General features: G+C 36.6%; 1 protein-coding gene across 3 annotated transcripts in view; it reads left to right on the forward strand.

Annotated features, from left to right (window-relative positions):
• UBE2E3 (ubiquitin conjugating enzyme E2 E3) overlaps positions 1 to 26199 on the forward strand; it is an 87267-nt gene that overhangs the window by 55311 nt on the left and 5757 nt on the right. For all 3 annotated transcript variants that reach the window (XM_028479767.2, XM_024122342.3, XM_028479765.2), the window contains exon 4: positions 25121 to 25253. In XM_028479767.2, the coding sequence (XP_028335568.1) occupies positions 25121 to 25253 (133 nt within the window). The remainder of the gene's footprint in view (positions 1 to 25120; positions 25254 to 26199) is intronic.

Consider the following 26199-nt stretch of genomic DNA (forward strand, 5'->3'; position numbering starts at 1 on the left):
AGTGTTCTAATTTCATTCTTTTACATGTAGCTGTCCAGTGTTCCCAGCACCACTTATTGAAGAGGCTGTCTTTTCTCCATTGTATATTCTTGCCTCCTTTATCAAAGATAAGGTGACCATATGTGCGTGGGTTTATCTCTGGGTTTTCTATCTTGTTTCTAGGTATTTTATTCTTTTTGATGCAATTTTAAATTTAATTTTTAAAAGTTTTCTCCTGCTGATAGTTCATGATTAGTGTATAGAAATGAAACAGATTTCTGTATATTTTTAGATATTTGTCCCGTTGATTCTCACTTCTCCTTTTAGGAGCCCTGTGATGCTAATATTGGTCCTCTTGACAATCTTCCATAAGTCCCTTAAGCTATCCTCACTCATGCAGGATCTTAGTTCCCTGACCAGGGATCGAACCTGCGTCCCCTGCATTGGGAATGCAGAGCCTTAACCACTGGACCGCCAGGGAAGTCCCAAGTTTCACTGCCTTCTGTTTGAGTTGACTTATCCTTTTTTCTTCCTCATTTAGTCTGTTGTTGAAACCCCTCTATTGTATTTTTCAGTTCAGTTGTTGTATTCTTCAGCTCTGTGATTTCTGCATGGTATTTTCTTATATTTTCTATCTCTGTTGAAATTCTCACTTTATACATTGTTCTGACCTCAGTGTGAATCTTTATGCCAGCTGTTTTGAACTCTTTATTGGGTAAATTACTTATCTCTGTTTCATTAAGGTCTTTTTCTGATATTTTATCTTATTCTTTTGTTTGGAATATATTCCTTTGATTCTTCATTTTCCTTGACTCTGTGTTGGTTTGTTTCTATGCATTAGATAATTCAGCCACCTCTTAAAGGAGTACTGACTTAGTGTAGTAGATGAACTTTATTGTTTAACTTTGCCCTAGCTCTTAGTTGTCTTTGAAACCTTGAGATAGTACAAGCCAGCCTACCTTGTTCTTAGTTGCTCCCAGTAATTCAGGGTGTGTCAGTGTCCCAAAGGGAAGGCTCTTAATCAGCACCTAGATTCAGGCAAATTGGAAGCTAAAATCTCAGGTAGTATCTTTTAAAGTATTCAGATATACCTATTTCTGGGGAGGACTGGGAGATGAGTGTTTCTGTGTGCTTTCTCTGCACTGAGCCCTGGGGTGATAGCCAAGTAAGAATTGTTTGTTTGCTACCATCTGTTGATCACAAGCCCTGCTGGCCATCAGAGCCAGGGTATGAGGGTGGGGCCAGACTTCTGCACAAGTTCCTTGGAGATTGGAGATACCAACAACCTGGAGTCAAGTAGAAGGAGAGAGTGAAGATGATACCCGTTGGCTTCCTGTTCTTTGGGGAGAATTTCTGTAGGCCCCTAGATGTGTATTAAATTAGAGGCCTGCCCTCAGGCAGAAGCTTTCAAGATAAGCAGATGACCTCTTTTATGCAAAGATAGGGTATTTCAGTCTGCTACTCTGTGCTGGGCTCTGTGGGATAGCCTTGGTGAGTCTCTTTGTGCCCTTTAAGACCTGTTTTTCATTTCATTATACCCTTGTGGGTCTCATGGACATATGTCCCATTGTCTTTCAGAGCTGATATTTTTGGGGCCTTTCTCTTAGGTACAGGCCTTAAATGTTGCCATCTTGAACTGAAACTCCTTTTTCTCTTAAATTGTGTTTTAAGATTTATTTGAGCCATGGCATGTAGCTGTAGTTCATTAATTTCACTGTTGTATACTAAATATTTCATTATGTGAAAATACCTTGATATATTCTATAGTTGAGAATATCAAGTGTTCAATGTTTTTTTTGTCATGAGCACTTTTAATGTGATGATTATTCAACATGTGTTCTGGTATATGTGAGTAAGTTCTTTACATGTATATCTAGGAGTGGAGTTAGGGTCATAAGGTATGTGCGTGTTCATCTGTGCAAGATAACGCTACATTGGTCATGCACCATTATATAGTCCCGTCAGCAGAGTGCAGTAATTCTCTTTGGTATATATGCTTATCAATATTGACACTCTGCAGACTTCTTGATTTTTTTTCCCTAGTCCATGTGTATCATTCTCTTACATGGTTAGAACTTTTTTAGGTCATGGTTAAGAACTCTTCATCTGCTCTGAGGTCTTGAAGATACTATCAATATTTTATTTTTAAAGTCTTGTCCTTCATATTTATTTTAAATCTATTTGGAATATTGGTTCTTTGGATAGTGTAAGTTCATGGTTCAGTTGCATTTTTCCCCGTATGGATAACTGTTTGTTCTAGTATGATTTATTGAATAGTCTCTCTGTTGACTAGAGTACCACTTCTGTCATTCCATGATTCTGTGCATGGTTCCATGCTGGGCTCTTCTGTTTTATTGATCAGATTTTCTGTCTCTGCACAGATACTACATGGTACTGTTTTAATTACTAAAATCCTATTGGGTCTTGATATCTGTTAGGGCAAGAATCCATGCCTCCTTCATCAGGAGCTGCTTGACTGATCCATATAATTTGAGAATCAGCTTATCAAATTCTTGAAAAATTCTTTTTGTGGTCTTGATTGGAATTTTATTGAACTTGTTTATCAAATTAGAGAGAAGTGAAATTCTTAAAAATGTTGAGGGCTTCCCTGGTGGCGCAGTGGTTGAGAGTCCGCCTGCCGATGCAGGGGACGCGGGTTTGTGCCCCAGGCTGGGAAGATCCCACATGCCGCGGAGCGGCTGGGCCTGTGAGCCATGCCGCTGGGCCTGCGCGTCTGGAGCTCCGTAACGGGAGAGGCCACAACAGTGAGAGGCCCGCGTACCGCAAAAAAAAAAAAAAATGTTGAATCTCTTTGTTCGTGAATATATACATAACCGCATTAATTTAGGACTTCTTTGATTAGTTATGTTTTATAACTTGTTCTATGTAAGTATTGTACATATTTTACTAGATTTATTCCTAAGTATTTAGAATTTTGATGGTATGTATTGTAAATTACATCATCTAAAAATTTCAATTTGTTCCTGTTCTTCTATTTAGAAATTAGGTTGACTTTTTTTTCTGTCCTTGTATTTAGCAACCTTACCTCAACACTTTTATCAAATCTAATAATTTGCTTAAACATTTTTTGTGCTTTCTATGTAGACAATTTTATTATCTCTAAATGACAGTTTTCTTTCTTCTTTTTTAATCCCTTTTCCATTTAGTTCTTTATCTTACTGTAATATCCACTAGGTCATATGTGGGTTTCCTGTCTTGTTTGAGATTTTAACCAGAGTGGTACAAATTTTTGTCTTTGAAAATGATGTTTGATGTGTATGTTTGAAAGATTACTGTTTATCAGTTAATGAGGTCCTTTTTTCTAATTTTCTAAGATGGTGTTTTTGTTGTTTGTGGTGTTCTTATGGAAACTCTTCATTGGGTATTAAAATTTTCATCAAATGCTTATCTGCTATTGAAAGAAATAGTCATGTTTTTTTCTCTAGTCTATTAATATGAGAAATTGCATTTGTATAATTTTTCTAATGTCAAACTAACTTTGCATTCCCAATTTGGTCATGATATATCATCCTTTTTAATATAAACACTTCTGGATGTGGTTTATTATTAAGAGTTTTGCATCTATGTTCGTTAGTGCAATTAGCTTTTAACTCTTTTTTTAAAATTCTGCTTTATTAGCCTGTTTTTAATATCAAGGTTATATTGGTCTCAGAAGAAATTTTTTGGTTCTTCAAAGAGTTTTAAGATTGGAATGATCTGCTTAAAATTTAATAGAACTCTTCTGTAAAACAATATTTGGACCTGGTAATTTTATATTTGGAGTGGCTTGGCATAAAGAAAAGGTAGAGATTATCTACGAGTCCACTTCTTAATTGATTATAGCAGTATTGTCATAGTCTGTTTCTTTTGGTAAGTTATGTTAATATTAATATTTTTCTAGGAGTAGGACCATTTGTCTAAGATTTTTTTCTTGTCTGTTGTTTGTGCCTTTTTTCAGTCAGTCTTGTCACAGGTTTGTATATTTCATTAGTCTTGGCCAAAATAAATAAAAAACACTTTTAATCTTTGTAGCTTATTCTGTTGTTCTCTTTGTAGTTTTTTTTAGTTTGAGTATTTAGCTCACTAATCATCAACTTTTCTTCTGTAATGTAAGCCTGTGAACTGTAAATTTACCTCTAAGTACTGTTTTTGTGGTTCCTCTGATACTGTGGTTCTAAAAATTTGTTGAGATGTGCTTTTTGGCCTAATACATAGTTAGGTTTTGTAAGTATTTTCAGTGTGTTTGAAAAAAAATGTGTCTTCTCTGTTAGGTTTAGGGTTCTGTTTGTCTCCATTATATAAAGCTCAGTAATTGTGTGTTCAAATATTTTATATCTTCTTTTTTTTTTCCTACTTATCAAAAACAAGCATGAAAATGCGTGCATTTGTTTAATCTCTCCCATAGCAGTGTATCTTGAGGCTATTTTATTAGCTAAAGCAAGTTTGAAATCATATGCCTCAGTAAATTGAAATGTTTATCTTTTTTTTTGGCTTTCCCACATGGCTTGCGGATCTTAGTTCCCCAACCAGGGATTGAATCCGGGCCATGGCAGTGAAAGCACCGAGTACCAACCTCTGGACAGCCAGGGAATTCCCTGAAACATTTATCTTTATAGCTTTTAAGTTTTGTCTTTTAAAAATACCTTATTACTCTTTGTGTGTATGTGTGTGTGGGACAGAGAGAATTCACTTTGACAATCTTTGAAAAGTGATCCATTTATATTTATTGGATTGGGGCTTGTTTCTACTATCTACTTAGTACTTCCTATTTTATCTGTCTTTTCCTGTCCCTCTCTCACTATTATCTTCTGCACTTTTTCTTTCTCCCCTTTTAAATTTATTGTAGGTTTTTTACATGTTTATTAGTTTCTTTTTTTTTCCATTTTTTTTTCATCTTTATTTTTAGAAGATACATACTATTTCTGTTTTCTTACGGTTCCCTTGAAATTTTACCATGCCTACTTAAGTTCTAAGTTAATATCTTAACAGCCTCTCATGTACACAAGGACTTTGGAACATTTTAACTCCAATCAGCTCCTTTCCTGATTTGAAATGGTTCCAGACTAACAATTTTTTAAATGCCATTGTTTCTGTCTAACTCAGAGTTTGCCAGGCTCACAAATGCCACTTTGGAAATTCCATATAACCTGTGTTTATCATCCAAGAGTTATTTTCTGCAATGGGAAACCTACATCAGGGAGGGACTCCAATAGCAAAACCTGGAAACCAAAACGTACTGATAATCGCTCTTCTGAGGTTTTTCTTCTCTGAAGAAGCAGAAGCTTCTAGTGCTACTTTGAGCAGATTCTATGTTCAGTTTTCCTTGGGAGACATCTCTGACAAAATGAACTTTCATATTGAAGTAATATCTTATGAAAGCTAAAGTGAACCTCATTATTTCAAAGGGAAAGAAAAATAGAACACAGCCCTACTTATTCATCTGGTAATAATTGTATGAAATAACATATTCAACATTAATTTTTAATTGGTGACATTTATTTCTCTGTAGAGTCAGCTTCTGCTGATAAAAATGTATATTATTCTTTCATATATATAGACCACAGAAAAATCATTTAGCTAACTTATTCAAATGACCCCTATCAAAGGGAACCTCTGTAACGTAGATAGTATGGATAGGATAATGAAGTTTCAAAAAATACTACAGTGACTCATTCACTGTTTTTGCATATGTTCTTTGCATCTTAGAACTTTCTCATTTGTGTGCATTTCTTTATAGTTAACTCTCTCAATCTTTTTACCAGGTATTTCTTTTTTTTCTGAATAAGAAAAATTGACAGTCTCTGAATGTAAAAGAGAAAATTTTAAGTGTATCACTATAATTTGGGCATGCAAAGGAAGTGAGATTGAAAAAATATAATTTTCAAGTGTGTTTCCTTATTCCCAACTGATTCAGAATCACTGAAATTTATGGGCAAATGTTTCACGTAATTTTAGGATTATCTAACACTATCTGAAATTTCTTGGAGCTAGCATGATGTAATATTATTTTATGCCCTACTCAAATTTTAGTATGTATTTGAATTGTATTTCATTTCTATTTATATTGAAGTTTCAATGCGCAGGTACTGAGGAGGACAAAATATGAAGGACAGGTGAAATGGTTTTAGTAATAGAAAACACAACTTTATCATTGTCATGGAAATTTTTCTAAAGTTAAAGGATATATAATAATATCTTCAGGGGGGAATTGGTTTGAGACTTGTAATTTATGAAAGGTAGAGAAAGGGGTAAGGTAAGATACTAGTATTTTATATAATTCCAGGTAAATAAATTCTATGTAGGTAAATGACAAAATTCTGGCTTAGTATTCATAACTTTTAATTTTTGTGTATATACAGCAAAAGAACTATTTTGTTGCAGTATTTGTGTGCATCGTCTTTAAGGGACAAAACCATTTTCAGAACCATTTTCAGCTATGAAAATTTAAGCCTCCAAGTGAAAAATTTCTAAGGTACCTGCTGTTCTATGATTTGTATGATGCAAGGATATGTATGAAAGTATATATATGGAGATAGGCAGACAGACATAGATAGATAAGGTATATAAGGATGGATATATAATGATATATATAAAATATCCTTATAAGAATATTTGTATGTATTTGTTATACACGCACACTCAAAATATTCCTTTTCCTGGGGTATTCTTTTTGCTGTTAAAATAGTTCTTACAACTAGTAATTTTTCCTTTTTTTATGTGCAAGAATTTTCATCATTCTATTGATTTTTAAATGTGTTCCTAAAGAGTATGAGTTCACTTTAAAATAATTATTATTGTTAATACAAGTTTTACTTTATATGTTCCCAGGGTTCTTGGCAATGGCAGTATGGGGACAAGAGGAGGGTCACATAATGGGCAATATATGCTTATAACGAATTTTTTTAATCCTTCAGTAGTCAGCTGTCTTTGGATTCAAGATTTATTTTATGTGATATTGAACTCTAGAGGTATACATTAAAGTAAGTATATACACACACACACTTAAGTAAGTGTGTATATATATCCACATACACACACTCGAAGTATGTATTTATACTTATCTATATATGTAAGTCTCCAGTGTGGTAGGTAATATCAATACAGTACATATTTTAAACAGCAGAGACATAATCCTCATTTTCTTGAGTAGTATCATTGAAATACCAAATTTTTAATTGAAATCAACAGGATGGAAGTACTGGATACAACTGGTACCACCTTGGACATTATAATTTTTGGAAATGAAGAACAAAGTTGGAGGACTTGGACTACTTGATTCCAAGACATACTGTATAAAGCTGTAGTAATCAAGATAGTGTGGTATTGGCATAAGGATAGACATATAGATCAGTGGAACAGACTTGAGAGCCCCAAAATAGATCAACACAAAAATGGTCAGTTGATTTTTGACAAATGTGCCAAGGCAATTCAGTAGGGAAAGGATTTCAACAGATGGTGCTAGAATAACTGCATATCCACGTGCAAAACAGTGAGCCTTGACCTTTGCTTTGCCTCACATATAAAAATTAACTCAAAATGGGTCATGTCTTAATGTAGAGGCTAATGTAATAAAACGTCAAAAACAAAACATATGAGACAGTTTTTATGACCTTGGATTAAGCAAAGATTTCTTAGGCCTCAAAATGGGTAAATTGGACTTCATCAAAATAGAAAACTATTGAGAAAATGAAAAGTCAAGCCACAAACAGGGAGAGAGTATTTGCAAAACCTGTGTCTGATAAAAGACTTGTATCCAGAACCTATAAAGAACTCTTATATCTTAGTTATAAGAAAAACAAACCAATTCAGAATGGGTAAAAGACTGAATGTACATGCCACCTACAAAACTGTATAAATTCCAGTGATGCTTAACATTATTAGTCACGAAGGAAATGTATTTAAAATCACAGTGAGATACAACTACATACAGACTAGAATGGTTAAAATTTAAAAAAAAATTATACTAAGTGTTGGGGAGGATGTGGAGTGGTTGGGTTGGAGCTGTCATACGTTTGCTGTTGAAAAGGCAAAATGGTGTATCCACTTTGACTAATAGTTTGGCAATTTGTTGTTATAAACGTACACTTACCGTATGACTCATTGTTCGGTTTGAGTTGTGCCCGCGCCCCCCACCCCCGCCAAAAGTATGTTTAAGTCCTAACCCTCAGTACCTCAGAATGTGACCTTATTTAGAAATAGGGTCATTGCAGCTTAATATGAGGTCTTACTTGAGTAGGGATTTCTTAATCCAATATGACTTGTGTTCTTCCAAAAAGAGGAGAGAAACAAGGAGGATACAGAGGGGCGAGATGGACTGCTGAGGATTACAGACACTAACATCAGCTAAGAAAAAGACATGGAGCAGGTTCTTTCCTAGAAGCTTCAAGAGAGCATGGCCCTACCAACACCTTGATTTCATACTTCTAGCCTCTAGAACTGGAAGAGAATAAATTTCTGTTGTTTAAGTCACTCAGTTTGTGATTCTTTGTTATGGCAGCTCTAGGAAATGAATACACCCACCAATACCACTTACAGGCATTTACTTAAGGGAAATGAAAACATGTTTTTACAGAGATGTACTTTGAATATTTATAGCAGTTGTAGTCCTAATAGCCAAAAGCTGAAAATAATCCAGTGTTTACAAACTGGATGAGTGAATAAAAATTGTGATATATCTGTGTAGTAGAATGAACTACTGATACATGCCACAACATGAATGAGTCTAAAGGGATTATGCTAAATGAATGAACCCAGTCTCAAAGTTCTGCTTACTCTATACTTCTACTGATATGACATTCTAGAAAAGGAAAAACTGTGATGGCAGAAAGCAGATCAGTAGTTCTTAGGGGATAGGGGTGGGGAGAGGAGTTTAACTGCAAGGAACATGAGGAAACTCTTGGGGTAGTGGAAATGTTCTGTATGATGATTGTGGTGATGTTACAGGGCTATATATACTTGTTGCAACTTAACCAGTTGTCCGCTTCAAAATGGTGAATTTTAATATAAATTATAACTCAACAAAGCTGATTAAAACATGTAAAAAGGAATATAATAAGTGGTCCCATTGAGTGTATAATGAATATGCTTTTAGGTTGAACGAAAAAACATTTAAAGATTGTACAAATCGTACTTTTGGCCACCATAAAATTTGTGATAATGGTGTCAGTTGTAGAATCAAAAAGTGCTGTATCTCGATAACTTAGAAGTGAAGATCGTGTACTCTAGAAAAGGATTCTGGTGATGATGAAGACACTGATGTCAAGGAGCTGAATAAAATTTTAATGAAACATGAGTAGAGAAAAGCATTATTTGCAAGTTAATTTCTTATTTTATTGGGTGATTTTAAATATCTCAAAACTAGTGAATATTTTAAATGGCTGTATCCTTGACATTCCTAAAAATTGATGTAATTAGATTGGAGGGAAACAACTTTTTTTCTCTTTGTACTGGGGAAATGGTAGATTGCCTTATATTCAGGCATGCATAGAGCCTTCTGTTCTACACAGTTAAGCAGAGTTGATACATCCTCCTTCATCCTTCCATGGGACATTGAACTGTCTGTAGTTCTGCACATGTTACACTGTGTTGCAACCGTTCTGTAAATTTAGTTATGTGGCATTTTATTTATCTTTTTTATCCCTACCACGGTCTACAGTGCCTGATTTCTGATGTACGTAAAATAAAACATTGGTGGATAGGACAAAAGATATTTTTATAAAGAATCAGTCTTGTGCCATGATGCCTTTTATCATGCTTGACATTTACTCAACAAGCATTTTATTAAATGTTCTGTGGAAAGTATTATACTAGCTGCTTTGGGACGTATAAAAATGCTATAACATCTAAACTTCTAATGTTAGAAGAAATTGTAATCTCTATTTAGTGTAAAGTATAATATAAAGGATGAGGGTGAGTAATCACTAGAGCTTTCAGGTATATCATAGGTTAAAATACTGGAAAAACTGTTTAGCCTGATGACAAAGGAAATCATTTTTCAGCAACTATAATATCAAAGTAATCATACTTTAAATGTCATTTAACAAAACAGTTTCTGGGATTTTTATAAAATTATTCTCCTTACTATCATATTGTTAGGTTGATCAAAAGAGTTGGACTGTGCAGTAAATGAAATAGTCTTTACCAGGAAATAGTGATTTCCTGATGACAAAGGAAATCACTTTTCAGCAGCTGTAATATTCAAAGTAATCATAGTTTAAATGTCATTTAACAAAACAGTTTCTGGGATTTTTATAAAATTATTCTCCTTACTATTATACTGTTAGGTTGATCAAAAGAGTTGGACTGTGCAGTAAATGAAATAGTCTTTACCTTGGAAGAACAGGAGACTTGAATTTTCATAAGTAGGCTCTTAGTGTTTCCTTCTGATGCTTCAGCACATTTCCTTTTCTCTAAAGAAGTACAGTGAAGAGTCGTGCTTCAAAGATTCACTGGCATTTTTTTTTTTCCTTTTTAAAGTAGATTTCAGAGTGTTTAATAGCACTTGAGACAAAGCCCTTTACCTCTCCTCATAGGGGCACTGAACAGTAATGCAAGCTTAGTATGAAATATATTTTATGTACTAATGGTTAAAATGGATGTCAGGGTTTTCTGTGAGTGCCGTGAAACAAAAGGATTCATAATACTGCAAATTGTGATAAGGTTTTGTCAGATAGAACTATATTCATTCCATGGCTGGTGCTCTCACTCGGTGGATTGAATGACAGCCAAGACTTGGACACGAGGCGACGTAGTCTAGAAGAGCATTGGAGTGTGAAGCAGAAGACTTCATCTCTCATCTGGGCAGACCTTAGCACTATTGACTTAGTACTATAATGGTGCCTATCCCTTAAGCAATAGAAAGCGATTGGAAATGAGAAAATATTTGTGAAACCTTCTGCTATATCTGTCAAAACTAAGAAATTAATACTGGTAAATTACTACTAACTGAACTGCAGGCTTTATTCAGATTTTATTGTTTTTTTCTCTAATATTCTCTTTTTGGTTCCAGGATCCATTCCAGGATACCACATTGCATTTAGTTGTCATGTCTCTTTGGTCTAACACATCAGTTTTCAAGAACATTTTAAGTTTTCCAGATGTTTGAAAATTAATATTTGACTTGTCTCAGGAAACAGAATATGTACTGAGCATCACTCAGTCTTGTCCAGTTAACTCAAGGCTGTTATTGTGTAACATGTTACTGTTCGGTGCCTTCAGGTGTTGTTTACATGTTTCATGTTTTCTGCCTTGACCTCAAGCTGCTGTGCTCTTCTTCTGGTTGCCCCTCCATCTGTGTAACCTAACTATAAAACCAAACAACAGTGTGTATTAAATTAGTTCAGAAGGAGGGAGAAGTCACTTTAGTATTAGGGAGGGCTTTCTATTTATTAATTAATTCCAATAAAGTATATTGAAAGAGACAGGGATGATCATGGAGGCGGGAGAAATGGCATGATCAAAGACATGAGGAATTTTTCCATGGATTCCAGAGGATTTCTAAGCCTTCCAAAAACAATTAGTTTGCTACTTCCATTCTTGTTCTTGTGTTATAAGAACGACTGCTTAAAAGGGCTTGTTGAATGATTGGATATGGGGCCTGGAGAAGAAGGAAGAAGAAAACCCATGGCTCAACGGGCCCAGCCGCTCCGTGGCATGTGGGATCTTCCCGGACCGGGGCACGAACCCGTGTCTCCTGCATCGGCAGGCGGACTCTCAACCACTGCACCACCAGGGAAGCCCCATTGTAGCTTTTTGAGGTGGTGATAGGGAAGCTGTCCAGGGAGGCTGGCATGCCCCTGGCTGAGCCCAACCAGAGTAGCATTACCTTCATAAATTCACTATAATCCACAGATGATAGTGAGTTTTGGCAAGAAGTTATCATAGCCTGTTAACATCTGTCTGCACAATAGGAGTAACAGTTACACAGCCTAGATAATTATGTCATATCTGAGAATTAGAATATTTTCTTATGTTTCTATTCTGCCATTTCCCATTCTTCTGCATATCAGATCTCCTGCTCCCCCAAGTTGTTTTGAATCTTGGCTGCACTTCATATCACCTGATGAGTTTTTAAATCTCTCTAAGCTCAGATCACACAGCACACTCCCACACTGATTAAATCAGAATCTCTCAGGGCTACAGCCTAGGAATCAGTAATTTTTAGAGCTCCATGGGTGATTCCACTTGGAAGCCAAAGTTGCAACCCATTGTTTCAGCTGTAGTAATACCATCAGTGAACTTAGTAGTTATCTTTTTTTTTTTTTAATATTTATTTATTTGGCTGCGCCGGGTCTTAGTTGCGGCATACGGGATCTTTAGTTGCAGCAACTTAGTAGTTCTTAAGAGCGTTGCTTATTAAAATCACCTGGGAGTTTTTCTCCATACTGTTCCTTCCCTCCCTCTCCCCCTATTACTGGAGTGAACCAGTGTCAACTGACAGGAGTATAACCCACTCCTTAGATGTGTTAGGACAAAAACAAACAAACAAAAAAAACAAAGGATCAGTTTGTTAAGTACTCTTTTTCCTCTACTCTTTTTGGGAGATATTCCACTTATGTAAGTAGCTTTGCATTTATCCAGTATTATTTCACGTTAATAATTTTGTGGTGTTTGTTTAGTATTTGTATAATCTCTGTGAGGGCAGAGGTCATGTCTATTCTGTTCATCACTCTATTTTCAGTACCTAACAATGCCCAGCATATAGTGGTTACTCAATAAATGTTACAAAAATGAATCATTAGCCCTGAGTTTTGGGAGTATCTCACTTACAGTTTTATATCTATATGTACTATCTATATTATAAAGCTTTATAATTACATTATCTGCTAAGGAAAAAGATCTTCCATAAAACAACATAAACAGGAAATAGACTTATTTAATTTTGAAAGTTTTTTGCAGGTCAGGGATTCAGTGTGGATTATTAAGTTTTGAACAAAGATGCGGCACACAACACAATTCATACTTGGCTCTCAAATCAAACTTCAAAACAAAACATATAGAAAAACTAAAAAAACAGGTACTTTTAGAGTTTGTGCTTAGTTTAAGCTTCATGATAAACTAGACTAGAGCTTGGTACATTTATCAGCTTGTTAGTTGTATTTTACCCAGTCATAGTCTGTCTTAAAGTAGAAGGTGGTAAATTAAAATGACATGATCCTGTCAAATATGGTTGACTTGTGATACAGATTTACAATGCATTGGCAAAACGGCTTAAATTTTGGATGAGCTCTAAACTTTATAATGTGCAAAGAATGGGGGAAAGGATGTTACCTAAGATATCTAAAAGCTGTTATTAAATCTTTGTTATTCCAGAATTAGGAAATCTCTAGTGCCAGAGTGCTAGGATTGAGGATAACATAGCATATCATACAAATTCACTTTGCCTATTTAAAAACCTTTATGGTTTAGATTTTCTCCTGTGGCCTTAGTGCTTTACTCACTAGTTTTTCTGTTGTCCCCCCCTCCGCCCCCCACTTACTTTTTAAATTAAGAAACAAGTAAAAAAATACTTTTTTTTAATACATAGTGAACAATTCAGAATAGAATAGAAGAGAGTATACAGTGAAAAGTAGGTTTTCTTTCTACTGTAGAGAACTATTCTTAGAGGAAACCACTATTACCATTTTCTTGTGTATCTTTCCAGAAAGAGTCTGTTTTATATTGCCAGCATACACATGCAGATAGCTTTTCATATCCACTGTTCAGAACCTTCCTTTTTCTTTCTGTTTCTTCTTTTTTGTTCCCCCACCAACCCCATTTAACATGTCTCAGAGATCTTTCTAAATTACTTTTTTATTTTCCTCACAGTGAGCTGGTCTGATCCCCATGTCCTTACCAGATGAAGTCTTCCTTAGTCTATAACATCCTTTTCAAACCCAGCTTTCCCCCATATCTCTTCATGTAATTAATCTCTCCTCTGCTTTGCTCCCATTTATTTTCTTTGTCCCTCTATTACACACCTGTCACAGGTCTGCCATATATTATCATGACTTACGTGTGGTTCTCTCATTCCAGGTGTCATCTCCTAGTCTCACTCTGTATTCTTTCCACAGTCTGGCTCATCCCATCTGCAGGACTTTAGTTACCACCTGTGTACCAAGGTCTCCCAAATTTATATCTACAGCCCACTTCCCCCCCACCACACACACACGTCATTGACGTATTTATTTCTTGTGTATCTCAAAGGCAGCTTAATCCTAGTTTGTCCAAAACCAGCTCCTTTTCCATTGTCTCTATCTTAGTAAAAGATATCTGTATCCATCTCAGTTGTACAGCCGGAAAACTATGAACTATTCTTGATATCTCCTTCTCCCTCACCTCCCATATTCCAAAAACATAAGTTTGGTTGATTTTTTTTACTTCCTAAATCCCTCTCAAATCCATCCTCTTCCCTTTATCTCTGATATTACCTTAGTCCAGTCTGCCATAATCTTTACCTGAGTTATCACAGTAGTCGACTGACATAGCCTCCTCTGGTCCTCTTCCAGACCATTTTCCACACAGCAATGTAAGGAATGTTTTCAAAATGTAAATATTTAGTGTGACCCCCTTCCCTGCTTAAGATATTTTGATGTCTCCCTGTTGCTTTTAGGATAAAGACAAGATCTTTAATATAGCCTAACAGGGTCCTGCATGGATATTTGTTACTAATTCCCTCTTCAGTTCATCTCTTACTGCACCCCACCCCCCAGTTCTCTTTGAGTCTACCACACTAGACTTAACTTCCAGGTGCTGCCATTCACCTTGCTCCTTCCTACCTCAGGTCATTTACATATGCTGTTCTGTCTTCCCCAGCTCTTCCCTTTTACCTTCTCCTAGGTAACTCCCACTTAGAGTTTCAAATATCATCTCAAACATTGGTTTACTCTGTGAATCTTCCCTGAACTTCCTGACTAGGTCACATCTTCCTGTCACTCAGCAAAGTACATATACCTCTCCTTTGTAGCACATTTTCTGCTACGTTTGTGTGTGTGCTAGCATTTGACTAATCACTGTATACCCAGGTAGGCAGTAATCTCCCTGAAGGCAGTGGCCTTTATATCTTTAGTTTCCTGCACAGGTGCTCAGCACAAAATAGTAGACACTCATATCTTTAATGAATAAATGAATGAATTTGTTTCTGTTTTCTCCATTGACTCGACTTGTGGAAAGTATGCAAAATTTTGCAAAGGCTCAAATACATATTTCAGGTTCAAAGTGAATCCATATGCTCCACAAGGCACAGTATGGCTTAATAAGCAATATGTACCACAGACTTCTTAAGGCCTTAAGTTTACCAGAAAGAGGTCATTCTGGGGGTGGGGAATGGGAAGATAATTGTGAACTGCTAGCAGATTTCTAGGTCTATTTTGTAGTTAGTGGAATTATTTGCCTGTATTGTTTCCTAAGCCATTTCCCCTCTCCCATTGTCTTATATTTCCCTAATAAATGGTGATCTCCTAATTACTTTCAACCTAGAGAAATAAAACTTTTCCCAGAGCAGTCAGGAATAGACCTGTTCACTTATAAAACAATTGAAGTTCGGAAAGAAATAATAAAGATATGGTTAAGATTGTATTCTCTCTAGATAGACTGACTGTGTCTGCCTACCTATTAGCCATGAGAATTTAGGGGAAGCTATTTAACTGCTATGAGCCTTGGTTTTCTCATCTGGGAAGCTGGGATAGTTACAGTATCTACCTCATAGTATTACTGTGAGGATTAAATGAGATATACAGCATTTAATGTAGTGACTCCTGGCAACATCCAAATGCTCAGTCAGTGCACATGGTTGCTGCTGTTGCTGCAGCTGCTGTTCTTGTTGGGACACATTTTCCCAGTACAAAGGTTGTTTAGTCTATTTCACACATACCTTCTCCCCCCACTCCACCTTCCTGTGTCACAGGGAAGGTAGAACTCTATAGGCTTCAGCCAAGAGACAGTAGAAGGGACTAGGAGGAGAAAGGGTGATGGGTGTTTGCATTAGCAATTTGGAGGGGAGGATAGGTATTCTTGATGTCTCCATTAGTAAAAGAAAAGTCTGGATCTTCACATACATGTTACCTCACTTAAAGTTATGGGGAAAATGGTTTAAATTGACTTGTGAGCCAGCATTGAAACCACCTTTTATATTACTGTGGTTAAAATGTGATCCAAAGTTCCAAATTACCTGATTTTAAAACACATTATTGTGTTTCGAACTCATTCTATAAACCAACACTTAAAGAAACAGTACTTTTTGCTTTAATATGGAAACATTTACTTGTTCTAAGCTTCATTTGTATTTTTTTAAATTAATAAACGTTATTTTTAGAGCAGTTTTAGCTTCACAGCAAAATTGAGCAGAAAGTACAGAGTACCCATGTGTACCTGCTGTCCCACATGCACAGCCTCCTCTCTACCAACATCTCACACCACACCAGTACATCTGCTACCATTTGATGAACCTGCATTTGACACACTGTTATCACTCCGTGTCTTTAGTTTACATTAGGGTTCACTCTTGGTGTTCTACATCCTGTGGGTTTGGATGAATGTATAATGACATGTATCCACCATGGTAGTATCATACAGAATAGTTACACTGTCCTAGAGATCCTGTATGTTCTGCCTGTTCATCCCATCCTCCCCATTAAACCCTAGCCACCACTCATCTTTCTACAATCTCTATAGCTTTGACTTTCAAGAATGTCATATAGTTGGAATCATACAGTATGTATGATTCAGATTGGCTTCTAGTAATGTGCATTTACGTTTCCTCCATGTCTTTTAATGCCTTGGTAAGTATTTATTTTGAGTGCTGAATAATGTTCCACCATCTGAATGTACAACTTTATTTATCCATTCGCTTACTGAAGGAGATCTTGTTTGCTTCAAAGTTTGGACCGTTATGGATAAAGCTACTATAAACATTCGTGTGTAGGATTTTGTATAGACATAAGTTTTCAATTCATTAAGTACCTAGGTGCACAGTTGCTGGATTGTATGGTAGGAGTATGTTTAGTTTTGTAAGAAACCATCAAACTATCTTCCAGAGTGGCTCTGCCATTTTGCATTCCCACCAACAATGAATGAGAGTTTTGTTGCTCCACATCCTCACCAATATTTGGTGTTGTCAGTGTTTTGGATTTTGGCCATTCATATAGGTGTGTAGTGATATCTTGTTGTTTTAATTTGGAGTTCCCTAATGATGTTTTAGTCCATTTGGACTGCTCTAACAGAATACTACAGACTGGGTGACTTATAAGCAACAGAAATTTATTTCTCACAGTTCTGGAAGCTAGGAAGTTCCAGATTTGGTGCCTGATGAGGATCTGCCTCACGGCTCGTGGATGGCTGTCTTCTCACTGTGTCCTTCCATAGCAGGAGGAGCAACGGAACTCTGGGGGTCTCTTTTATAAGGGCACTCACTAATGCCGTTCCTGAGGGCTGCATTCTCAGGACTGAATTCCCTCCCATAGCCACCACCACCCCCCCACACACACACATATACCACCACGTCGGGCGTTGGAATTTCAACATTAACTTTGGGGGTGGATGGGAGACAACTCACAAACAGTCCACACCAAAATGTGATGCTGGACATCTTTTAATATGTTCTTTTGCCATCTGTGTATCTTCTTTGGTGTGGTATCTTTGTTCATGTCTTTCGTCCATTTTTTAATTAGGTCGTTCATTTTTTCTTTGAGTTCTAAGGGTTCTTTGTGTATCTTGGATAACAGTCCTAATCAGATGTGTCGTTTGCAGATATTTTCTCCCAGTCTGTGACTTGTCTTCTCATTCTGTTGACGTTGTCTTTTGCAGAGCAGGATATTTTAATTTTAGTGAAGTCCAGCTTATCAATTATTTCTTTCCTGTATTGTGTCGTTGGTACTGTATCTGAAAGGCGTCACCATACCCAAGGGCAGCTAAGTTTTCTCCTGTATTATCTTCTGGGAGTTTTGTAGTTTTACATTTTATATGAGGCCTGTGATCCATTTTCAGTTTATGTTCGTGAAGGGTGTAAAGTCTGTGTCTAAATTTCATTTTTTTAACATATGGGTGTCCAGTTGTTGTAGCACCATTTTTTGAAAAGACTGTCTTTGCTCCATTGTATTGCCTTTGCTCCTTTGTCAAAGATCACTTGACTTTATTTACGTGGGTCTATTTCTGGCCTCTCTGTTTTGTCCCATTGATCTATTCGTCTATTTTGCCAATACCACACTGTCTTGATTACTGTTGCTGTATAGTAAGTCTTGAAGTTGGATACTGACAGTCCTCTGACTTTGTTCTCCTTCAATATTGAGTTGGTTATTCTGGATCTTTTTCTCTCCATATAAACTTTCTAATCAGTTTGTTGATATCCACAAAATAATTGGCTGGGATTTTGATGAGTTTGCATTGAATCTGTAGATGGGAAGAACTGATATCTTGACAGTATTGAGTTTTCTTACCCATGAACATATAGTATTCTCCATTTATTTAGTTCTTCTTTGATTTTATTTGTATTTTAACAGATTTTATATTAATATATAGTATTTTAAAATTTAGTCATGGTGGATAAAGTCTATTGAAGTTATACCAATATGGCATCTTAGTTCAAGCTCTTTCATTTCTGTAGCCGTAAAATTAAACACATGCTTAAATAAGAACTTTATATTAGTACTTTTTTAAAAAATGCACACTACACACACAGGTATATTTATTTTAACAATTTAACGGTTTAGAACGGGACACTCACCAGTACACCACTTTTCATAGTTTTGTCCGTCTTAAGTCAGACTTATGTTACATTATTTTCTCCTTGAATTTAATTCAACTCTTCTTAAGATTGCCATAGGGATAAAAACCATACAGATTTTAGTGTAAATCTTTGCATTTGGCTTAGTATGAGACTTAAAAATTGTATTAAAAATCATTGTGTTAAAAAAAGGATATTTGTAAAATAGAATCTGTTACTAAATTAAGCATTTGAGAGTTCTTGTGGGGAATGACTCCAGTGCTGTTAAAGGCTAGTATTTATGACCCTGCAGTAACAGTAATTGCTGAACGAATATTCAAGTGATGAGAAAATGGATTTTGCTAAGATCAGTCCTCTTGCTGCTAATGTTTAAAATATTGTTACTCATTAACAATAAGAGCAGCTAGTAACAGAAATTTCCCAGGTGCAAGTTTGTCACTCTATCTAAACTTTCTGCCTGCTTTTTACTTTTGTTTGTTTTGTGCAGAAGATATAATAGCTTATGGGAAACATGGTATTTAAAGGGAGGAAAGTAATGTTTGCAGGGGGAAAACAGTAAAATAAAATACTACTCTTTTTCTTAGTGGTATTTAAACAAAAATTTACGTCCTCGATTCTGGAATTTAAGAATCGATCTTTCTTTTTGGCATTAGCAAAATATTGAGGTTGCAGTAAACAAAGTCCCTGTTAAATTTGTCTCTGCTTTTTCATAATTTGACTCAGAACTGGAATGAATTTTACTTCTGCTGTATCAGTGAAGTAAATTACTAAGTAAATGAACACTTTCTTATGAAATTAATACATGTTTACCCCACTATCTGAAAGTAGAGTGTTCCTATAAAACCTTTTGTAAGCCTAAATGATATAAAGCGAAGAAGCAGTTACCTTAGGACACATCTTGCTAATGGCTGCACAAAATAAATCGAGATAAAGCACAGATGCTCACAGACACAGTTCAAAGCCACGGAGGCTTGATGCTGAGATGCTGAGTGTAGTTCCCGGGGAAGGAGCTTGGTGGTGCCGCTCTCCCTGCCTCTAAAATGTTCACTGCAGAGCAGACTGAACGCTGTTTTTGCTTTTCACCTGTTTTTGTAAAAGCTAAAATCTTCTTTGGATCTCTTTTGGTTGGTAAAAACAGGTACTAATGTAAGTCTTTCGTAAGAGCAAAGTGGCATAAAGTGAATTTTTTAAAAGCAGGGGATACCCATTTAAGAAAAAGTTCCCTTTCTGCTTCCCCCTTTCCTCTTTTCCCTTTCCTCTGCCATTCTGCTTCCCCCTTTCCTCTTTTCCCTTTCCTCTGCCATTAAACATGCTCTATGACAGGGGTCCCCAACCCCCAGGATCTAATGCCTGATGAACTGAGGTGGAACTGATGTAATAATAATAGATGTAAAGTGCACAATAAATGTAATGTGCTTGAATCATCTTGAAACCATCCCCCCTATCCCCGGTCCTTGGAAAAATTGTCTTCCACGCAAACAGTCCCTGGTGCCAAAAAGGTTGGGGCCCGCTACTCCATGTGATCTCTCTTTCCTCTCCCCTTGGGCAGATCCCACAACTCTTTAGTCACTTTGAGTTATTAAAATACATCTGATTTTCAGGGCATAAAAAGCCCATTTCACTGTAAGTTGAAGAGCCTGGTCCACATCTTGCAGCCTCATGGAGCTTCCATTTCCAGTGGGAGATGGACAATAATACGTAAGATAAATAGATAAAATATATGTTAGAGAGTGATAGAGGCTATGGAGAAAAAATAGGTGGGTGAAATGGGTGGAGACTGTGTGTGACATTTTAGATAGAGTGGCCAAGAAAGGCCTCACTGAGAAGGTGGCTTTTGAGCCAAGAAAGACCTGTAGAAGGTTGTGGCACAAACCATGTGGATATCTTGAGGAAGAGCATTCCAGGCAGAGACAATGGTGTGGAGACCCTGAGGTGGAAATGTACATTTTAGTTGGAGAAACAGGTTGCTATAGCCAGTTGAGCAAGGAAAGGAGGAGCAGATAAGGATGGTAGTGGTGATGGTAGCAGCAAATGATACAGTGCCTTATAGGTCAGAAGACTTTGACTTTAACACAGAATAAGGAGGTAAGCTGTTGTAGGGTTTTGACCAGAGTCCCGTGATCTGATTTACTTATCGCTCTGCCTGGTTGTCATTGAGAGTAGACTACCGTGGTGAGGCTTAGGGTCTCAGGTGGAAGCAAGGAGGCTATTGTAATTAACCAGACAGAGAATGCTGGTGTTTTCAATTATGGTTGAGGTGGTAGGAGTAGGGAGAAGTAGTAGAATTTGAGGTATGTTTTGAAGATAAAACCAGTGGAATTTACAGAAGGTGGGATAGAAAGAGTGTTGTCAAGGGTGAGGTCTAGGTGTTTGCCCTGGGGAAGTAAAATAATATAATAAAGAGTTGCCATTAGCTGAATTAGGGAAGCTTGTAAGAGGAATTGGAATATCTGGGATTCAGTTTGGCGCATGTTAAACTTTTCAGAATTACTGGATACAAAATACTAGATTTCAAAATAAAGAGTGTTTAGTAGGCATTTAGATGTATAGCTCTAGAATTTAGTATAGAAATGTAGGCTAGAGATACAGGTTTGTAGGTTCAGAGCTTACTGATGCTATTGGAAGCCATAAAACTGCAGGAGATCAACGAAAGAGTAGACATAGTTAGAAAGGAGAAGAGGTTTAAGGACTGAGCTCTGGAGGATTGGCAATATTTAGAGGTTAGGGAGATAAGGAAATAGTGATTGAGAAGCAGAGGCCAAGAGAGGAGGAAAACCAGTAAGTATGTTATTCTAGCAGCAAAGCAGAGAAAGTATATCTAGGAGGAAGAAGTGACCAACTGTGTCAAATGTTGCTGGGCCAGTCAAATAAGATGAAGATTGAGAAATGAGCATCGAGTCTAGTGATGAGGTCATTGGTGACCTTGGACGAGAGCTGTTTCAGTGGAGTGGCCGGGGCAGTAAGAGCCTGTTAGAGGTCATTGAAATGAGAGCTGGAAGGGGTAGAGGAATCGTGGTTAGTTTTTAAATAAAGATTGGGGAAATGGCGCTGTAGTATTCTTGTGGGGATGATTCACCAGAGAGGGAAAAATAGATGATCCAGGATGGAGTGTAGAATTGCTGGAGTGTTGTCCTTTTGGAAAAGAGAAAGAGAGAAGGTTGAGAACTAGTGAAAAGGTGTGGCTAGCACCTATCTTGAGATTGTCAGCATTTAGCACCCATTTTCTACTCAGCTGTGAAGCCTCAGTGGCAGGTCAGTTACTAGCCTATAAAATGTTACATTAGGGTGGAGTCAGTCGTGCCTCCAGCACACCCGCAACCCCCTCCTTACAGCCCCCAACCCCCCATCTTGATTAGCAGGTGGCACCTTTGTGAGAAGGAAAATGGGGGCTCTTATTCCAAACAAGGCAGCCAACAAGAGCTGGATTTTTAGCCCTAACTCACCTTAGGCTAGGTTCCTTAGAACACAGCCATAAGCTGCAACCCTACTAGCTCTACTCCAAAACAGTAGGGAAAGTCACATTTCATATCCTGCTGCAATAACCATATCCTTAGTGTCTTGTAGCAGAATAGCATAACTGAGAAGACAGCAAATTTAAGAACCAAGAACTTGGTGTGGGAATTCCAGTTCTTCTACCAACGGGCAGAGCAGAGTTAAAATGGATCACTTACTTTCTGTGAATTGGTTTCTTCAAGTGTAAAAGGAGGGATTTGGCTTCAACCAGATCCTTTTCATGCTGAAATTCTGTGATTCATTAAAATATAGTACTCCCCAGCCATCTGAAGCATAACATAGTTCTTCTGCCAAGAACCAAAGAATATCACCGAGGAAATTTGGTTTCTTTGGAGAATTGCTCTCCTTGGGTTCCTACCCAAGTAAGTATTTGCAAAATTTGACTGGAGATTAAATTACACATAGTAGCACTGAAATTATAAGAGAAAATACAAATATAGCAAAACTATTGAAGTCAATAGAGATTTATTCAGACTTTGTCCAAATTCTCTGAGTATTTTGTAGCTGTGGGCCATATGGGAAGTTATTTAACTCTCTGAACTTTAGTTTCCTCATCTAAAAATAGGAATATAATAATAGTACCTACTTCATAGATTTGTAAGGAGAATTAAATGAGATATGCACTATGGTGATTTGACAAATGCTTGGCTTATTATGGGTAAACCTTAGCTGCTGTTGTTATCATCATCATCATTATTATTATCATCAGTGTGTGACATGTGTAGTTTAAAACATTTTAGTATAGCAGCTGTACTATAAAAGTCTCATACTATAATTTAGTTTTATAACGATTACTTTGAGTCATGAAGGGAAAAATTAACTTAGAAAAGGAAATGCCACTGAATCAGTTTAAACTTCTTTTTATAAACAAAATTGATACTTCATTTTGTATGCTTTTAGTTACAGTGAAAATTCCCTTGGGGAATATACCTGATTCTCAGATGATGACAGAACAATGAGCCATTACTGTAATTAGTTCCAGTTGCTGTGTATACTTAGAAAATAGTATTTTTCAAAAGTGTATTTTCCCTAAATAGGCCATAAAAGTAAGATTTTATAGTTCATATATATCTGCCTTCAAAATAGGTTTTTGAAACATCCTGTAGACATTTTGATTGTACCGTCAAGTTTTCTCCACCCTTTCTGTATGAACTGTTGTCAGAGTGATTCTTGATAGCATCGCCTACTTGATGTTTACAGTCTGCAGTGTATGTTTTACAGAATTAATAAGCTATAGTTAAATCATTTAACGTATACCTGAATGTCCTATTGTAGTTAATGTGGTTGCTTTATCAATGCTGGTTTGCACTTATTTTAAATCAAACATGCAGATCATTTATAAACTGATGGTCATTTTAAAAGAAGAAAAGCTTTATACATAACTTAGTGCAGAAAGTCAAGTTAGTCTATAGTGCAAAGGTTAGAGAAAAATGGACGTCTGTAAGGTAAATTTGAAAAGGGTTTAAGGGGGTATTGGATGTGTCTTACTAACAAATAACTGTGAGTTTAGACTTTATTTGAATTATCTCTCATTGTAGTTTATAAATGAAATGATGGTGTTGAACACAGTGTAATGTACTTGGGGTTTAGTAGCACCTAGCACTCAGACCTTGAACAACATTCCCACTAAAAGGAACCAGGGCTCCTTGAAGAAATGGCAGATTCCAAGGATGGGAGCCTAGAACATATCGTTAGGCTAGAAAGTAAGGAAGTGTACAAAAAAATTATAGTGGCCTATCACAAGGATACAGGGTCATTTTGAAGGTGTTCCCAGTGGCCAAATCTGGGGTGATTTATCAAAATAATTAAATTCAGTAAGAATTCTGAATCATTAGGAAAAAAGATAGGAATCCATGAGACCTCACCAATAATACATATACATATTCATAGAATCAGAAGAGAGGGCTCAGGGGCCAGCTGGTAAATGTGGAGGAAATGCTGATGTTGGAAAATTATGATTTTATCACTATCATAGTAAGGTTTAGTTTAGCCAAGAATCACAGGTCGATGTTAAATCTAGAGGAGAAATTCTGATGAAGAGTGGGGTATTTGCAAAGGTTGCTTATTGGTTGCAGTAGGAAAATTGGACAGCAGTTGATCTAGATAGTGAAAATTAACATCACCAGTGTGCCTCTGGATGTGACACCCTGAGAAGAACACAGCATCACTTACGTTCTCTTCTAGGCAGGACTGAACTACCTGCATCTAATCATAAGGAAACATCAGACGAGTTCCAAATGATGAGCATTCTATTAAAAGAAAAACTGTATTCTTCAAAAATATTAATATTATAGAAGGCAAAGGAAGGCTAAAAGGCTCTGTATTAAAGGAGACTAAAGGCACAGGATATATAGATGGTTGATCCCAAGACTGGGATCTTGTATCTGGAGGAAAATTAAGATTTTTTTCTAAGGTGTAATTGGTTCAGTTGACAACATTATTTTGCAGATTGTAGGTATTGTATAGATTTTACTTTTACTGAAATTGTAGCTATATTGCAGTTGTATTAGAAAATGCACACTGAAATATTTATGGGGAAAGGGGCATGATGCATTCAACTTACTCTCAAACGGTTCAGAAAAAAAGCACTTTGTGTGTTGTGGTGTTGTGTATGTGTGTGGAGGTTTGTTTTTTGTTTTTAGGAGGAGGAGATGGAGAGGGAGAGAGAGGGAGTTGATAAAGCAAATGAGCAAAATGGGATTCTGGATAAAGTTATACAGGTGTTCTTTGTTTTTGTGATTTTTCTGTAAGTTAGAAATATTTCCAAATATGTTTATACACACATGCATGCACAAGTTGGTTGAGACATTTCTTTTATACTTATCTCTTATTGTTCTAGGTTGCTAATTTACCTTTGATACTTAATTGGTTTAAGATGTTAAATTCATTGATCACAGATATACACATTGATTTTTAATTTCTTTTAAATAGTGCTGGGCCTAAAGGAGATAACATTTATGAATGGAGATCGACTATACTTGGTCCACCAGGTTCTGTATATGAAGGTGGTGTGTTTTTTCTGGATATCACATTTTCATCTGATTATCCATTTAAGCCACCAAAGGTAAGAACCTAGAATTGCATTCTTTAATACTTATCCTTTTCCGCAGTCAGTTTATTCTAGAGGATGGATGCAGTTATTTTTATTTAATTATTTTTCATGGATTATACAGAAACTCTCATGTAACCAAGGATTTTAAAACTAGAAGTAATTGATTTCTGTCTTTTACAAATAACTTTGTAATCAGCGGAGAGTTTGTTAATTGTAAATAAAAGTATGCCACTTTGCACATCAGTAAGCACATACATTTTAGATTTATGATATGAGAAAAAGTATCTTATGAACCTTGCTTAAGAAACCTATTGGGATAAAAAGTAAATTTGTCTGACAGCTTCCTGAAAGAAGAGTTAAGTAACTTGAATCTTGTGTTAAATACCCTATCTTTTTTTTTTTTTTTTGTGGTACGCGGGCTTCTCACTGTTGTGGTCTCTCCCGTTGTGGAGCACAGGCTCCGGACGCGCAGGCTCAGCGGCCATGGCTCACGGGCCCAGCCGCTCCCCGGCATGTGGGATCTTCCCGGACCGGGGCACGAACCCGTGTCCCCTGAATTGGCAGGCGAATTCTCAACCCCTGCGCCACCAAGGAAGCCCCTAAATACCCTATCTTTATAGATGAGCAAAGACTAGAAACCTATAGCAAAGAAGAGAGAACTAGTACTATTTAATAAACTTATTTTGAGCCCTCTGTAAGTATGATGCATTAATGGGAGTGAGGGCGGCTGGGTGACTTAGGCCTCCTGTTGTCTCTTAATGTGGATTAAGTGGGTAACAGCGAGAAGCGTTAAGTTGTGTCTTATGATCACTGCCAATTATTTTTCAAGTCTTAAACATAACAGTTACTTGAATAGCTTCCTCCTCTGACTTCTCCCAATAAAATGGTCAAGCCAGCAGTTTTTACCATCAGTATTAAGCCTGAGCATAATTATGCTGTAGTTAGAAAGACTTCTGAC

The sequence above is a fragment of the Physeter macrocephalus genome, chromosome 2, assembly GCF_002837175.3.
Source record: "Physeter macrocephalus isolate SW-GA chromosome 2, ASM283717v5, whole genome shotgun sequence".
NCBI classification, from domain to species: Eukaryota; Metazoa; Chordata; class Mammalia; order Artiodactyla; family Physeteridae; genus Physeter; species Physeter macrocephalus.